At 32.4% G+C, this 19,109-nt stretch overlaps 1 protein-coding gene across 2 annotated transcripts; it reads right to left on the bottom strand.

The window, feature by feature from the left end:
- Positions 1 to 4,263: 4,263 nt before the first annotated feature.
- Positions 4,264 to 19,006, bottom strand: LOC133171725 (mitofusin-2-like). Of its 2 annotated transcripts, none has more exons than XM_061306513.1 (18): positions 18,918 to 19,006; positions 16,634 to 16,855; positions 14,953 to 15,070; positions 13,770 to 13,932; positions 12,856 to 12,977; positions 12,655 to 12,763; positions 12,226 to 12,339; positions 11,801 to 11,954; positions 11,607 to 11,674; positions 11,273 to 11,394; positions 10,792 to 10,918; positions 10,547 to 10,651; positions 9,267 to 9,369; positions 7,086 to 7,306; positions 5,842 to 5,958; positions 5,422 to 5,618; positions 4,985 to 5,119; positions 4,264 to 4,634 (listed from the first exon to the last, which is right to left on the bottom strand). In XM_061306513.1, the coding sequence occupies exons 2-18, from the start codon at positions 16,836 to 16,838 to the stop codon at positions 4,565 to 4,567; spliced, it is 2,250 nt and encodes a 749-aa protein (XP_061162497.1). In that variant the 5' UTR covers positions 16,839 to 16,855; positions 18,918 to 19,006; the 3' UTR covers positions 4,264 to 4,564. The 2 variants fall into 2 exon arrangements, with proteins under 2 accessions (XP_061162497.1, XP_061162496.1); XM_061306512.1 differs by lacking the exon at positions 9,267 to 9,369 and adding an exon at positions 8,425 to 8,527.
- Between the last annotated feature and the right edge of the window lie 103 nt (positions 19,007 to 19,109).

Raw genomic sequence — 19,109 nt, 5'->3', positions numbered from 1 at the left:
TTTCTCTCATTCTAAAGTTATCTTACTTACTTAGTCCTCTTTGTGCTGGTCAGCACATAAGGCCGTCACCAGAGACTTCCATGTTGGTCTATCTCATGTCCATCTCTGGACCTGCCCCCATGACCATTGTTCTCTTTTATTTCTTTCTCCACCGATCTTCTCCAGGGGCCCTTTTTACAAAAGAACTTATGACTAAGACCAAAATTTAATTCTGCTTATTATTTCTAATTTACATTGATTTGAAAATGGTTTTAATCTTTTTAAAAAGAATTTAACAGGATGTTTTTATGCTAGCAATTTCAAATGGAATAATAAATTTTGCAAAATTTTATAATCAACTAAGTTTTTGGTCTTAGTTGTAAGTTCTTTTGTAAATCAGGCTCCAGGTCTCTTTTGGTCTTCCTCTCTTTCTCTTTACCGTTTGGTGTCCATCTCAATGCAACCCTTGGGATGAAGGTTGGATGCATTTTGCATATGTGTCCTATCCACAGCCATTTTCTTTTCTCTATAACATGGGATAGAGGAGTGGTGTTAGTCCTTTTGTACAGTTCTTCATTTGAGATGGTATTAGGCCAGAAAATGCGTAATATTCTGCAAAGGCAACGGGTCTGGAAGGCATCTAGCTTGATTGAAAATTAATGGTTTTTGTTACTCTCCATGATTCAGCACCATACAGGAGGACCCCAAGCACATTACTCTTGAAAAATCCTAATTTTGGTATTTACTGTAGATTCCTAAATATACGCGAGGAATAAATTATCGCATAATTACGCGAGAAGCACCACTTGCGAAATAAAATAACTTGCTTTTATTTTTATGGTGCTTTAATGTATGTAAAATCTCTAGTATATAACTGATTTGCAAATTGTTCCTGCAATTTGATGCCCTTGGGCAATTTCGTGATATTAAGTACTCGCGTAAAATAAGGAATTTACAGTATGCTAATCTTTGCTGACCTCCAGATGTTTCACAGTGCAACATATGCTCCTGTGGCTTTAGAAATCTGAGCTAGTACATCTACCTCAGAATTCAAAAGTTATCATTGATTTTAAAAATTTTCAAAAGTAGGTCAAACTTCAAGGTCAAAGTCACAGGGTCAGAAATCAAAGTACATTTAGAAAGTTCTTGTAACAGGTAATGTACATGTGAAGTATTAAAACCCTATCTTTTCTCATTCAAAAGTTATGACCAAGGTTAAAGTTTTTTGTGACAGATGAACGAGATTTAATGTCTTCTTGCTTTTGCGAAAGCAAGGGGCAAAAATTGTTGTTGCTCAATAGAACTCATGTGTTTGGATTTATAACAAAGAACAAAATCCTCAACATATTAACTTCCATGGGAATACATTTGTTAGTGTACGTACATGTGTCAATGTAGCATTTCTTTTTTGCTTGTGTAAAATTGAGAAACGTCACACTTGGTAGTTGACATTTCATTCAAAATGAATTTCTTCACAGTTTTTATCAATACTTCTGTGCAGTAAAACATCTTTCTCAAAACTTTGTTCTAATATGGACTTTTTGACTGGGCAAAAAAGTTTTCAGTCAAGTTGATATATAAAATAAAGCATAAGGTGTCATTAATACTCCTTTCTCACAAACAGCACAGCAAACATTCAATACACCTTAGATTAGTTTTTTTTTATCTTCATGTAATAAAGAAAATTCAATCCATGTCTGTTGTGGATTCCTGTATGTAGAGAGAGGATTAAGGATGTTGTCTTTCTCTGTAACTCTGTCATGTTTTAATGAAAATGTAAACCCCAAACCAAATCCTGATATAAGAATTGGATGATTGTAGATGCATCCTGCAGGTCATTCAAGAATATATATTTGAAAAGTACATATAAATTTTCCATTATTTTATTCTTCAGACAAATCCATTCTAATTTGTGTAGAATCTTAAACACAGTTGTATTTATTAAGTAAAAATTCTTCACAGAGAAGATTGTCACATATACTGCACACTAAAAGAAAGGATCAAAGAATTCATGACCAGAACAAAATACATATAGTACATACATTTATAATCACACAAACTGACTTTGGAATAAAACACAAATTAAACAAACATATTTTCGTGACAAGATAACATAAAATTTATTATGCTGAACAGAAATTTTAAGCAAAATACATCACGCTGCATTGCATTTCCGTAATTTTGCGTAGCATTTCTGACAATTTTTTAATTTCATTTTGGACAATTTTTATTTTCATTTCTGACATTTATTTTTTTTTCATTTCCAGAATTTTTGCAGGGTATCTCTGTGGCAATTTAATGTTAACCTAGTTGGTGGAAATGGAATTTTAAAAGAATTTGTTTCAAACCACATTTTCAAAATTTGCCTTATAATTTTCATCCTAACATATCTGATTTCAAACTTGAACTGAACATGAGTGAAAGTTCACAACACTTACAAGTGCCTCAAGGAAAGAAACAAATCTTTTATTTTCGCTTCACTGATAGCTAAGCAAAACTCATTATTTGGATTTCAATGATTTATTTATGATTTATTCTTTAGAATTTTTATAAGTGAAGCCTTCAATCTTGCTTTCGTTGCTGAAAAGTACTACCTGAAAAATGTCGGAGATGAAAACTTGAAAATGTCAGAAATGAAAACTATAAAATGTCAGAAATTAAAAATTGAAAATTTCAAAAAATTCCGGACATGAAATGCAGCAATACATCAATGGCATAATAAGCTCCTAGTGTTGGCAAATTCTAGTGATAGCCACTTTTGGTATTACCATGACTAAAAACCCTGATCTTAACCTTATCAGAAAAAAGGTCTTTATAAACTATTTCACGTATACAATGTATATCCAGTTATATATTACCTTTCATTTGAATCTGTCTTGGAGGAATTTACTGGAATTTTAGTTTTATATTCTGGTTGAGAATACATGTACATTTACAGTATGATTCAGAATGAAAACTTTTAACTGTAGTGTCCTACTCTGCATAATCCCTACTGTCCAAATTCTTGAAAATGGCAGAAAGATATGTACATCTATAGCTGCAAAACATAAGTCAAAACTACATGTATGTACATATACACGATATCTATGATATCTACTAAAAAGTACCTTATAATATACAGAAAGGCAAGAACACTGTTAAAACTGTGACATTTTGAAATGTTAAATGAAAAAAAATGTTGTTCATGCATGTGTTCAACAAAGATTTCATTGCGTCCATGCATTACTAAGTTATGTACCTTTCTGTTGCTATGGCTAAAATACAATGTATTTAACTGTACTAGACTGCCACGAACACTGCTGTTTTTGAATCATAGTACATATGTCTATAAATTAATTACATGTACAACAGCTGCATTCCTCTTTTCCATATCTTTGGTAAATTTCTGATAGAGTTGATGTAAATGTTTGTTTGAAAATGACTTCTAGAGATAGCAAACAATTCACCTGACTGTATTTTAATGAACTTAATAATTTCCCCTTTTAAATGGTTTAAAATTTTAGAGTCACAATAATTTGGGGTTTAATAGTGAAAAAAAAAAATCATGTGCGACCAAGTAATTTTCATTCTAAAAATATGTGTACATAATACTACATATATATCGGTACACAGTTTTTGACATACATGTAGTGATAAACAGAATTGTATATCAGTAAATATTTGGTACTGGCAATCACCAGACTATGAGTCAATATAATAATGTACACATATTTTATTTAGTGAGAAACAAATTAGAACTGACTAAAAATCTGACACAGATAACAAATCTAACAAAGTAAAATATGCTAGCAAAACTATTCAAATTATGTCATAAATATAAATGAAATTAAAAAAAATAAATCATCAAATGAATGTAAACAAATTATAATCCAACAGAGATGGACTTGAATTTAAACACCTCTTCTTTATAAATAATTCTACATATTAGAAAACAAAATGAATAAAATAAATAAGTACAACATAATACCTTCAATTTCAGCAATATTATTCATTATAAATTAACCCTACTTCTTCATTACAGGGTTCCTATATTTGCATATTATTCGATTAATATTTTAATAATATTGACATTGTTGAAATAATGATAACTTTAAGATGTCAGGATACCGGTACATAGAACTGTTGTCATTTTCAATGTCTGGAATCTGAATACACATTATATTTGTGCAGCCCTCATTATTTAAAGTTGAAAAAGTCAACCTGCAGGTATGTGATGAACTTCAAAAAAAAATCACTTGCAGCATTAAACAAAGCATTCCCATTAAATAAAAAATACAGAATGTTACTCTTAAATTATTTCAATAAACATTTTGCTTTTCTCATAACAGAATATTTGCAAGAAAGTAGCAAGTTCACATAACTTTTCTTTATCAAATTGAGAAAACTTTTGACATTTGATACTTTATGCCTTTACAATACAATGGACAATAATTACAGATCCTGATGACATATCCTTCACTGTTCTCATATGGACATCAACAAAAAAAAATATTATTCATGGCTTTGAACTTCTGTCTGTTGCTGTAAATATTGCTGCAATTTCTCCATGGAATGGCATTTTAAACAGTTAATCTTACTTTGTCCTTCATTCAATAGGTCCTAGGTATTTCTGTATAAAACTGTCCAAGTTCTTATCCAAGTAGTCAGCTTTATTTCTGTATAATGAAAAAACATATTACAATGGATTTGATTTTACATATACTATATAAATTTGCCAATTGACATGTAAATGTAAAAAAAAAAAAAAAAAAAAAAGAAGATACTTGTACATATTTTAGCTTTTCAAAAAGTAAAATATTTTTCTCATCAAAAGATTTTGATAGTATGCACAGTAGGCAAGACATACAAAAATAAATTTGGTCAGTACATGCACTATAACAAAGCATCCATTATTTGACTTGAATTTACTTTTTTCCACTTAAAACTGCTGTTGCGTAGACAGGAAATCTCTCTGTCAGTACATTACTGATAAAGCATCCATTATTTGACTTGTATTCACATGTACCTGAGTGTTTTTCCTTTAGAACTGATATCTCGTAGACGTGAAATCTCCCTGTCCAGGTCATTAATTTCCTCCTCTAAGCCTTGTTTGGATATGTCCACTTGGTTACAAAGTCTGGCAAAAGTACTGGTCAGCTCTCTGTAGAAGATTTTGATCTTAATGAATAACTTTCTAAATACATGTCTACATGTACATGCATCACACATAACATATACAGTGTACATGTACACATAAATACCCCCCCCCCCCCCTTCTTTACAATCTCATCTTTCAAATGATTTTGGCAATCCAAAAATCAATGCTTTCATTGTTTCTCAAAACAAGATAAGCAAGTTATAATGCATGAATATATTCTATGTACATATATAATCTAAACAGTTCTCCATATATTTTATAGTTTAATTAGCACTAACTGGACAAAGAAACAATAGACTCCTTACTGTTGTACTTGGTGACTACAGTTGGCACTAGTGAGATCTACTATCAGCTTCAGTTTACTGGCCACATAGTCCACATACTGCTTTTTGAAGGCCCTCTCTTTGGCTTTGTTGGTCCAGGTCATTCTCTCATACAGGTACAGCACCCCATACAGAGCTCCCACTACAGCAATGATACGCCAGCCCGCTACTTTGGCAACCTACCACCAAAAAAAGGCATTAAAAAAACAGGCAGGTGGATAACTACAAGCTTCAAGCTGGTACGTGTATGTACAAGAAAAAATAAATTCATTGTTTTAAATATATATACAACTGTTGGGAAAAAAATTAAAGGATCACATAAATTCTAGGCAAGCTACCTCTTGAACGGGTAATTTCTTTAAAAAGAAAATAAATAAATGGAAATTAAAGAGAAATTCTCACCACTCCTCCTATGATAAGAGCCCCCATTGTTGTCCTCGATGAAACGGAGGCAATCGTGGTAATTACACCCACTAGTACCTGGTTATTTTGTGCCTGTCCAGGAATAGGTCTAGGAATCTGTCAAAAGTATGCAAAGGATTACCAACAAGTTTACCTGAATTTATCTCCAGAAAATTCCCATCAATTGCCTAATAAACCACATACATGTACTGCACTATCTATTGCAAACTTTGGAACCTAAATTTAAAACAAGAGGCCCACGGGCCACATCGCTCACCTGAGTAACTTTGGCCATGCTGTTCTTTATCAGATTCCCCCCCTTGTAATACCTATTGTGGCCCTGTCGTACCCCCAATGTAAAACTTGGATTCCTATTGTGGCCCTGCTCTACCCCCGGGGGTCATGATTTGAACAATTTAGTATCATTAATACTCCATGATGCTTCCACATAAGTTTCAGTTTTTCTGGCCCAGTGGTTCTTGAGGAGAAAATTTTTAAAGATTTTTCCTATATATTTCAATGTAAAACTTGGATTCCCTATTGTGGCCCCACCCTACCCTGGGGGTCATGATTTGAACAATTTAGAATCTACACTATCCAAGGATGCTTCCACATAAGTTTCAGCTTTTCTGGCCAAGTGGTTCTTGAGAAGATTTTTCGTATATATTTCAATGTAAAACTTGGATTTCCTATTGTGGCCCCGCCCTACCCTCTGGGGTCATGATTTGAACAATTTAGAATCTACACTTTCCCAGGATGCTTCCACATAAGTTTCAGCATTTCTGGCCCAGTGGTTCTTGAGAAGAAGATTTTTAAAGATTTTTCCTAAATATTTCAATGTAAAAATTGGATTCCCTATTGTGGCCCCACCCTATCCCCGGGGGTAATGTTCTTTACAATTTAGAATTTACACTTTCCCAGGATGCTTCCACGTAAGTTTCAGCTTTTCTGGCCCAGTGGTTCTTGAGAAGAAGATTTTTTAATGACCCCACCCTATTTTTGTCTTTTCTTGATTATCTCCCCTTGTAAGGGGACTTGGCCCTCTATTTTAACAATTTAAACTCCCCTTCACTCAAGGATACTTTGTACCAAGTTTGGTTAAATTTGGCCCAGTGGTTCTTGAGAAGAAGTTGAAAATGTGAAAAGTTTACAGATGGACGGACAGATGGACACACAGACGGATGACGGGTGATCAGAAAAGCTCACTTTAGCTTTCAGCTCAGGTGAGCTAAAAAAAAACTTACAGTATTGCCCTGTCCGGTCAAGACTGTCCTCATTCCCTTAGGACCCAGGAACCTCTCCATCATAGCCGTGATTCCAAATGAAAACCTGAACTGGATGTCCTCCTGGAAATCGGCACAGAGATTTCTACAGTCCAGGCGATACGCTATCTCAAACTGGTTCTTTGGCAGAACATTGTCTAAGTTTTGTCTGTTCTCATCTGGTAGCAAGGCAGAGAGGCGATCTAAACACATCAAATAAATTACCATTTTACGTCATGATACAAGTACCAGGCATGTAGAGTATTATTAACTTTATTTCAAAATTTGTATTAATGTTCATTCAAATAAGGATTCTTTTAATTCATTCCATAATCAAATATGGTATAACTTTAATCAAACAAATCTTCACGAAGTTTCTTTCAAAAAGATTTTTAAAAAATGTAAAAACAAAATATATCAAAAGCATTCAAGCAAAAATTTCAAAAACTGAAGCTACATACATAGAGAACATTAACTCCTTGATTCCTTTAAAAAGTAGTTTTTCTCCCAAATCAATAAGATTGTAAAAAAGTCAGGTTGAAGTTAGTCCAAGTTAGTGTTACAACTAATCCTCACCAAAGTAAGTAAAATGTTTGTAAGTTGAAGTCTCTATTCACACAAATGCATAATTATCTGCATTTCATAGTTTAAAGATGCATGTATGTACATATATGTATATGTATATACCTTGAAGTCATATTTACATGAATGTAAAGGTGTATTATGTATTATATAATTTATATGCAGGCATTGCAGATGTACACCATTAATCATACATATATATTGATTACTGAGATAAGAAAAATTAAATTGTTCATTTCGTCTAAGAGGAACCTTAAATACACCAATGATTGATCATTTTTGTTCTCTCCATTGTCAGGAATATACTCTGTATTTAATGGCAAATCACTAGTTTTACTTTCTCAAATCAATGTTGGCAGGTACAAATTGCACCAAGACTTTTGTAGTTTTACAATAAAATTATAAGTTTTGTGAAATTAGAACAAGTTTTCATGTTGCTTTCAGCTTTTCAATGCACCGTTATTTCAATTTCAAACTAAAATAGCAAGTTTAGGGTCTGTAAAGTGTAAACATATGCTTACTTGATAACACTAAACTTAATATGTTAATTACTAGAAAATTTTGAGAATTTAATTAAGGCCAAATGTTCATTTTTTTAATTCAAACATTTGTTTAGGAGATTCACTTGATTGTAAAACTAAACATACCATGCATAATAGAATTTCTGCATGAGAATTACCACTGTCCTCCCTTTAAATATAATTTTCAACACAATTTTTGACTGACAAGTGCTTGTTACCTGCCATCTGGCGCTGGGTTTTCTCTACCGTGGATTGCAGCAAATATGAGCATCGATTCTGTAAGTTTTTACCTATAGTGTCCTCTACAAAGGCATGTAACTCCTACCAAGGGGAGATAATGAGTAAAATGAAAAAGAAACTCACAAATTGAAAGAGAATACAGATGCAATTGGTAATCCTAAAGATAGAACTTATAGTATGAATCTTTCAGACATGTGTGAGGAAAGGTAAAATAAAAGTCTTAGAATAACTCACCTACAAATTATTATTTTTGGAATTATGACAATTAATTTCAAGCAATAGAGCAAGTTAGAAAAGCCTTGATTGCCAGTGACTTGATTGATGACTTTGAAAGATTCATACCATAAACAAAGGCAAGAGTAAAAGGCAGAGAATAAAACTCAAGCAGATCAGCAGTAGTTTAGTAGAGACTTGTTACATCCAGGTGCAAATAATCTAATGTTTTATCTGCAATCTGCTTTCAGTGCCCTGTTTATTCTGTGCCAATCACTTCCAAATGTGATATGTATACAATACAAAATGCAAACCATTCAAGAAACCAAAAGAAGTAAATACAGCACATGCTAGCTCTTGTTTATTTGTAAAGGAAAACAGGAACCTGATTTTCCTCTTCTTACATTTTTAAAATTTCTTTGTTTTCTTATAAAGTTCCGGATGTAATTAAGAAATTGAAATTTTCCCCCAAAGTAACTAGAAAACACTGCTAGAAACTTTTCAGTATCTTTTGCATAATTATATGCAAATTAATGGTATAAATCACAAATCTTTTGAAAATCAGATCCCATCATCCCTTGTACAAAATGTCAGTGTTGACCCTTACCAAGCATGTGCATTTGTACGGTTTGCACAGCTCTAACTAGATTTGCTGTGCACCTCCCAGTCAAGTTTATCTTGATGCCCTCCTCCACATGGGCATGGAGTTCCTTAGCAACAAGTAAACAAATGCACATGTAAATGTCATTCACTATTCATTTAAGTACTACACACTTTCCTGTCTCGATTAAGATGCAAATTCTAGTGCACAGTTTAATTTTACCTTTCATCTCCAATAATATTTATTTCATTAGTGGAAAATGTCAAAACAACTAACTAAGTCTTGGAAATTTCTGAATACTGTACAGGGGATTAATTTCATGGGTTGTAATTTTCACGTTTTTCTCTCCTCGGACACGATCGCGGTTTGATGAATTCGTGTAATTTGTATGAAATAAAAGTTATATCCCTTTGTCTGCTTTCGTCGATTTAAAGTGTACCAGAATGACAACTCGATGTTAAAAGTGAAATAGAGTTCATCAGCGGGATGTATTCACTACATAAACTATACTCAGTTAAAGAAAAGTTGTTAGAGTTATTAATTTATCGGATTAAGTGCCGTTATAAGCGTTGAATAACTTCTCTGCATGCTAAATTACGACGAGTGGTGTCACACTACTCTACAGATTCTCTCTAAGAAAGATGACAAATGCATTACGTTGACAAAATAATTATTATACAGAAAGTCCAAAAGTTATTCGAATAAATAAAATTTAAAAACAAAAACCCTATTATTACCAAATGTCGATAAAAAACTAATACACGTGTTCAGGTGACTGGTAGCGGTAAAGTAAGTTACATGGGTAATCAAAACCCAGGACCGCTGTGTTTTGATTGATCAAGTAAGTACAAGTAGCTTTGGCTATTAAAATAGTTGTTTAGCATAAATCCTGGTCATTATCTGCTGATCTGAATTTTTGGAAAACTTGGTGATTAAAATAATTGAAATGCTAGTACAACTCATAATTACTGAAGACTATACGTAATATATATCTACCGGTAGCTTGGAATAATCTCCAAATAAAAAAATAGATTAATAAATTATTGAAAACTTATTTACTGTTTCTTGAATTCACGGATTTATTAACACCGTGAATATAGCGAATATTTACACCGCGAGTTATTTTCCCCCTATACAGTATTTCACATTAGAAAGATGACTTGTCAACATTAAACATCAAAGTTTTTTTCTCTTTTACAATGCACATGTACATTATAAATTTTATATGAAATTTTGATTCCACAGAAGATTTCTATTATATAAAATCAACTTATCATTAATCTTACCTTTTTATAAACTCGTAGAACCATTTCGTCTGGATGGAATGGTCTGTCAAATTCCTCCACTAAAACAGAGAGGCGGTTGATCTCCATGTTCATGGCGTAAGAAACCTGCAGTAAAATTAAATATAATTTTAAAAAATTAACGTATCGTTTTACAATAAGTTGGCACTGTTTATGTGTTTTGCAGAAAGCAGTGCTTTGTTTGATCTTGAGATTTGTTAATACAGACATGAAGACTTTTTTCTGACCTTTCGCTCTACTTCTTCCACCATTGCTTTGATTTTATCCTTCATCTCGGATGTCAGTATCAGTGTTTGTTTCTCCAGAAAATCCAGCTCACTTGCTCTCTCTCCCTTAACCTCTTGTAAATTATCCCTATATAAAGATAAATGGAAAGTAAATCTTTTGGGAATTACAAGTTCATGTACATGGCAAATTTGCAACAAGTTTGCAGATCTGATATCAAATATTGCTCACACATTACGTCAATCAGATGAAAATAACACTATCATTCTGTGTCTTTCCTTTAAAATATTAAATTTTCAGCTAATATTTTTTCATTATATAACAGGGCAATATTTTATTTTTTTTAATTCAACAAGCAGCAGCAGCTAGCCTCATCCAGTTGCATATAAAATCATACAATACATAAAAACTGATGAAAAGAAGTCTTTAAATAAACATCTTACAAAGTCTTATATACATGTAGGTGTACTGATAACACTTTACCCTTGTTGTTGACTTCTCTGGTAGGTTTCCTCCATGATGCTTTTCAGACTAGATGTTATGTTTTTACCTCTCTGAGAATGTTGCTCAAACTTTGTCTTAACAGCTGACTTAGATATACAGATCTAAAAATGACAATTAGACCTTTACCATACATGTAACTATGATTTATAATATTTTCAACAAAAAATATGTCTATGTATGACTAAAGAAGAATAAAACCCCTTTAACATACATGTATGATCTTTATTAATTGAACAGTCTGGATGTTATATTAATTCATATTGTATACTTTATAAATGTATATCGATTCTCTGTACTTAAGTATCAGTCTGACCTCAAAGGCAGTCTCAAAATTTGCAAAAGCAAATGCTCTTTCTTGGTAATTTCTTTGAAGTACTCCATCTGCCATTAGAATTATAACATAATATGTTGGGGTATATCAAAACAGGACAGACGATAATCAAACCATATATAAAATTGGAATAGGCAGAATTAAGAACTTTATAAATCTTTGTTTGTCATACTCACGTGGTGTGGGAGTCTTGTTGTCTTCATGTAGGCGAGAAATAAGTGTCTCTTTTGCCGAGACAAAGAAGATCCTATTCTTGGCCTCCTGTCTATCAACAACCTTCAGCTGATCTGCCAGAAACTCCACATTTCTCTGATAATGTTGCTCTTTGACCTATTCAATACAATTTGAAAATTTACTATGTACAGTATTATGACTGAAAGATACACTGTATGGTTAGAATTTTGCATATAGGGGATGTAAACCATACAAAAATCAGACTTTTTAAATTTCATTTAGGAAAAACTAAGAGTGTAACTTGGCAACCCTTCCTTACTCAGAGTTTTGCACGAACACTAATATATCTAAAATATAAATATGTGGCATTTTAGAAAATATACACATATTTACAGTATCTTAAGAAAAATCCAAATCTAAGTCTTACTTGTTCAATCTCCTCTGGATCATCTTCTCCAACAGAAATGTCCCATCTGTTTTGTAGAATAAATATGTTGGGTTTGGACAATCTTGAACTTACTTTATGGAAAAAATTCTTTTCCTGTTGGCAGAAAAAAAAAGAAGAAGACAGAAAATCAAAATTTTTCTGTAATCACTGAATCATGGAAATATGGGAATAGATATATACATGTATGTAGCACACTGTGCAAAAACTTTAACCAAACTGGACTCATATTTGATTTTGCTGCTACAAAGTCAATAGGACAAGGAAAAAAAACACAACTATAAATCCTCTAGAAATTTTCTACCCCCCAACTTCATCTATTTGATGACTTTGACGCTATTTGGTGGCACTACAAGGACACGTAGGTCAGGCAGAAACAACTATTTTTGATATCAATGATCATTTACTCACTGTTTGCATAAGTGTTGATTCAGCATTGGCCACCAAGACAAACACATCAGCATCCAGACAATGATTATCAATCCAGTCATCTAAGTCAGGTGTCACATCAATGCCTGGGCTGTAATGATCAAAGACATTATTTTAAAATTAACTGTTGTTTGCATTCTTTTGTAAAAACCTCACACATATTGAGCCATATATACTGTTTACCTGTCTAAAAAGACTACATCTTCTCTTAGAAATTTACACTTGTCTTTTGGCCACAAGATTCTAATTAAAGAGTTTTCTTTCAGTTTCACTTTACTCAAAGCTGAGGCCAACTGTTTTATATCCTGTAAAAGATATATTTCTTAAATTAAACTTACAAACTTGTGAGACAACTCATAACCCTAATTATTATCATGAGACTCTTCAAAATGAAAAATATTTTATAACTAGATGTGTCGTAACTCCACAAATGCCCCCAAAATGCCCCCAAAAGCAGCCAAAATTTCAAATGCCATATTTAGTTTTAAATACCTGCACATGTAATTTCAACCTTATACATACATCCCTTCAAAAGATAGAGAGTGGAAACTGAAAATTTCTTCATTTTTTTTTTCCATAGATGTCAATTTTCCTGACAAAATTTTATAAGTTCAAGAGGGATAACTCTGTCAAAAATCATCGGACCATGACCAAATTCAAACTTGACCTGTATTTTCTGGTAAAATACCTGCACATGCAATTTAAACCTTATACATACATCCCTACAAAAGTTAGAGAGTGGAAACTGAAAAATTCTTATTTTTTTCTAAGTTCAAGAGGGATAAGTCTGTCAAAAATCATCAGACCATGACCAAATTTGAACTTGACCTGCATATTTCTATGACATATCCATATGTCAAATTTGAGTTGAATGTGTGCAACTGCTGCCGAGATAATGAACAGAAAGTCAATGATGACAGAATGACAGAATGATGGAATGACAGAACAGGGTAGCACTATATGCCCCTGGCCATTTTATGGCAGAGGCACAAAAAAAACCCCATCAAAATCAATTTCAAATCTTTACATCATATTTCATAAAGGAATCTTTTTACCAAATATAATTTCTTAACATTTTAAAAGTCTGAAATATTTACATGAATACTCTTTTGTTTGTCTGAGTCCTCTGTTAACAGGAATCCCTCTGAGGACTCACAGCCCTCCACCTGGATAAAACAATGAGTGGTGTGCCCGATCCCACTCGGCATTATCTTGTTTCTCAACATAGCATTGATTGTTGTACTCTTCCCATTGGATGTCCTAAACATTAGAAACTTGACAGTTTTAAAATACTTTCACATACATGTATATAAAGTTATTTATTGTATACACATATATTTGAAATTCTATCTTGTGGCTAAAATTGTGCTCAATCAGTTAAAGAGTGAAATAAACAAAATACCAATGTGATAATTCATTTAACTAAATAGTAATTCTAATTTGATCATGAAAGGTTACATCCTTCATTATTACCTACATGTACATATCACATGGTATGGATGAAGGTATGTTTAGTCATCAGTAAACAAAATGAAACATAGGTAATCAAAGATTATCATGATTATATAGCTCACCTCAACAAATGTTGTCTTTAATTTAAGTAAGGCAAACTCCCACACTTAACAAATATTCTGGTAGTGTGCATTCCTAGATGCAACATTTATGCAAGTTCTGGTCAGAGTAGGATTTTTAGTTATTTAGGAATGAACTTGTTCCAAAAACTTTAACTGTTGAATTGTCTGTAAAATGTAGGTCAGATCCAGCATCTGAAGCAAGTCTGGTAGTACATGCAAGTTTAGTCACTATAAGACTTTTATTTACCTGCTCTAAAAGCTTTAACATGGTCAATCATCTGGAAAATGCAGGTCAGATCCAGCATCTGAAGCAAGTCTGTTAGTACACTGATACATCCTCCATGCAAATTAAGTCACCATAGGGTTTATAATTATAAAAAAAAAAGTACTTAGAAATGAGACCTGCTCCAAAAACTTTAATCTGCTCACTCATCTAGAAAATGTAGGTCAGATCCAGCATCCAAAGCAAGTTAGACTGTTACCTTCCTGTACATTAAATCACTAATTTTCATAGGGGTGTCATTTTTGTTGATTTTGTGGTATGAAGAGACCCTCAAATTCCAAAATTTCAAATACATAACATCTATTCATTTCTTCAACCATGAAATCATTTCCCCACAAACCAATACTTTTTCCTCAAACCATGAAAATTAGACCCCATGAAAATAAGTGAATTTATAGTATTTTACCTGTATTAGTATCTTACCTTCCAAAAAATACCACTTTCATGTGGTTCCTGGTAAGTACTTCGATAATTCCTTGAATCATTTTACCAAACTCATCCACCGACTTTGCACTTTCACACTGGCATTTATCAGGCAAATCTACCAGACAAATAAAACAATTTAATGCATTTTCAACTGTGAAATACTGCAATTTATCCATTGAATAAAAGTGATATATTTGAAAGTGATATTTTTCACAGTGAAAAATATCAAAGTGATATTTTTCACAGTAAAAAAAATATCAAAAGTGCATGTGGCAAAACTCTCTATTATCATTCCCTTCACAAAGAGTGTTCCAAAGAAAATACTCTGTTATAAGATAACAGGAGAAGTAAACTATCCTGACATGGACTAAAACTGTCAAAAATTTCTCAAGAATTTTGCTTAAAATATTCATTTTTACAATTTTCAATCTCACAATTGCTTAGCTATAATGATGTCACACAACCACTCAACTATGACCTCACAGCCTACTGTGTTAACGAAAAGACAGAGGCAAAATGAAAATTAAAAAAAAAAATGTAATAAACAGAAAATTCAATGTTTTATAGTTGGATATGGAATTTAATTCACTAGTGAGACAGGATTTTTTCAAGATTGTGAAATATTAGTGAAAATATCAAAAAATCCTGTCCCAGTCGTGAAATAAATCCATATCCAATTAAAACTCATTGAATATCCTCTATTTATGCTTTACAATTTTTTTTTTCTTTTGCATCTGCATTTAAATCATTGCATATATTTGAACTTTTGTTTTAATTAAATTTTGAATATCACTACATCAAAAATATATCAAAAAAAGTCCACATTTCAAAATGAAATTTAAGGGAGCCAACTGGAGTTTTATTGTGTGAAAACTACTATAGAGAAACTCTTTAATTTTATACCATACGTACCTTACATTGACTTCAGTATACATGCCAAGTTTAGTGAAAATCTACCGTCTGGTTATTTTATAGGGACCATCTCAAAATACAGGTACATTTACTATAGAATTATATAGGAAAATACCTTTTTTTCGCACTTCAGAGCAAATTATACAAATGCTACTATAGACTTTTTGCTCAAATTATATCATTTGATGGGTAATGCTTTATTGTACATTTTATGCAAGAAACACAAAATTCTACCGCCTGGTTTCAAGAGGGGGCATCTAAAAATGTCAAAATTCATAATATTTTCCTGTTTTTATGGAGTACAACAAAACATGACAGATAGCGCAGATTTACATAAAAAATTATAAAAGTAATTGTGAGATTCTCAATTTCCTATGTTTAAAATTTCAAGAGCATCTACTGTATACTTTTTATTTTATGACATAATTAATGGCCCCGCTTTAAACAGCTTCGGTTATTCATAACGTCAAAAACACACTATTACGACGTCTATCTACCCATCATTTGAAAAATCGTTTAAAAAATCATTATTTAAAAACGTAATTAGATTTTTTAACCTGATATTTCCTAAATTTGTTAATTTTCATAAATTATGTAAAAATAGTTGCTTTAAAAGAGTAAATACACTTCATTTTACTATGCTGCATGAAGCATTGCGCAGTGAAAACCCCAGTTGGCCTCCTTAAAAGAAATAATTCAAGAACTGTATTTATCAAGCGGTAGGTCGCAACATTCTTAACTAACTCCAAAAGATGCAGTGACATACCTTTCAGAAACACTTGTGATTCCCTGACATAGTCCGCAATGTCCTGGAACACATCATTGATGCTTTTCTTAGCCTCAGCAAAAAATTTGAGTGGTGACTGGGACCTTGCATGTTTCCCATTTCCCAGACTCCTGTGGTCTTTCCTATCTCCCTGTCCCCTCTGTGATTCATCCATTGAATATGCCTTATCTACTCTTCCTGACATGGTACTTCAATGCATTTCTGAAAAATTTCAGCAAATTTTTTTTTTCAAAATGAGATTGTTAAAGTGAACATAAATATTGTAAATCAGTAAACTTCACAGGATGTCATCAATTCATGAAAAAAGAGTATCTTGATGAATTTAGTCATAAACACTCATCTATTTAATGATGACACTGAGCATGGTCTCTACAATTTTAAGTACAGTAACTGACTCTGTTAACAGGTTGGGACATTAGACTTTAACAGTTTGGGACCAATTGCCCAAATGAGATATAAATTTACTGATCAATAATGATGGAAAAATTATATTTTAAATATATTTTTAATCTCCATAAATATATATTAAATTCAGCTAACTCTGACAAGCAGGTTTTTCTATAACCCTACAGCTTGCAAGATTGTTCCCCAAGAAGTTTTGGATCTTCTATGGGTTCAACATCCTAAAAAGGATGGATACAAAAAATCTTATTTCCCAATAAGCTTATTTTTTTATATCCATTTTTATGCAGATTTGATATACATATCATCATAAAAATATCTTAAATGGTTTCTTTAAAACTAAGCAAATTGCACATTAAAGAAAAGTAAGGTCAAGGTCACAGGAAAGTGCAAGTCAAAAGTTTTTGATACAGTTGCATAGCTCTCAGTAAAACGTATCAGCATATAAAGTTTGATAAAAATATCTTGAACAGTTTCCTTAAAACTTTAAAACTGAGCTAAACACTAATTTAAGAAAAGTGGGGTCAAGGTCAAAGGAAAGGTCAAGGTCAAAAAAATATTGATGCAGTTGATAGCTCTCATCACTATGTATATGAAGTTCGATAAAAATATCTTGAATGGTTTCTTTAACACTGAGCTAAACATTAACTTAAGAAAAGTGAGGTCAAGGTCAAAGGTAAGGTCAAGGTAAAAAAATGTTGAATTGTATCAGCATATGAAGTTTGATAACACTTTCTTGAATGGTTTCTTTAAAACTGAGCTAAACACAAATTGAAGAAAAGTGAGGTCAAAGTCAAAGGAAAGGTCAAGGTCAAAGAATCATAATGCAGTTGAATAGCTCACATCAGTATGTATCAGCATATGAAGTTTGATTACACTATCTTGAATAGTTTCTTTAAAACTGAGCTTAACACTAAATGAAGAGAAGTGATGTCAAATCAAATGAAAGATCAAGGTAAAAAAAAAATGCTGATACAGTTGAATAGCTCTCATCAATATCTCTCAGCATAGGAAGTTTGATAAAAATATCTTAGTTTCTTAGAGCTTTGAACTGAGCTAAATGCAAAGCGGGATGGAAAGACAGAAGGAAGGATGGAAGACAGGCATGATAAATTCTATATGCCCAGCCATTTTCATGGCGGGGCATAATTATTTGCACAAACTTTTTGTTTCAGCCATGCCTATCTAAGTACATATTGAATTGTCACACTGATTTGTCTACAGATATTTCTGTTTGCCTGATTATGAAAAGGAGCACACGACGGGTGTGACTGGTTGACAGGGGATGCTTACTCCTCTATGACACCTGATCCCACCTCTGATGTTTTAGAGGTCCATGTTTGCACTGCTCCTGATTTGTATTGTTTCAATGGACTTTTAATATCACTGTTCATTCAATTCTCCATATTTCTTTTGCCATATTAATAGCTGAATATTCTCCATTTTTGCTTTAAAGTTTATTATATTTATTCTGGATATTTAAACTTGAATGGGCTATTTCATCTCACTTGAGGCAAAATTTAACATTCAACTAAAACTTTTGGTCTTAGTCGTAAGTTCTTTTGTAAAAAGGGCACCTGGTTCCAACCCGTTTGATATTAGCTTATGTCAGTTATGATGTGAGGAAATTCGAAATAATTTCAGCAGTCATTTTCACCATTTTTCTGATTCGATATGGATATATCAATGAAGATAAGTATTCTCATTGGTGAATATTTAAAACAACATTTTCATATTACATACATTTCAAGCCACCTTCTGAAAAAAGCACACAAAGTTGACAAACATCCTTGCATAACTAATAATAACAACTGAAGGGCACAGACTGAAACTGAAAGCAAATCTAGTTTCCGTTTCTTACCTGTATATTGTAAATGTCTCTGAGTAAAGAATTTATTTGCGTTTGACATTAATCAATGGCTTCTTACATTCTTTTGATAAAAACATCATACATCACGCAACCCCATGCCTTTTTCGATTTTTTTCTGATAATGAAACCGAAAGTTCGAAAATTAACTCATACGCAGTTGCTTTATGAGTGATGGCTATTTAC

The sequence above is a fragment of the Saccostrea echinata genome, unplaced genomic scaffold (genome assembly GCF_033153115.1).
Source record: "Saccostrea echinata isolate AGI-Se365-2 ecotype Australia unplaced genomic scaffold, CSIRO_AGI_Sech_v1 ptg000054l, whole genome shotgun sequence".
NCBI lineage: Eukaryota > Metazoa > Mollusca > Bivalvia > Ostreida > Ostreidae > Saccostrea > Saccostrea echinata.
The sequence above is the reverse complement of the archived record's forward strand: the minus strand, read 5'-3'. Positions and strand labels throughout refer to the sequence as shown.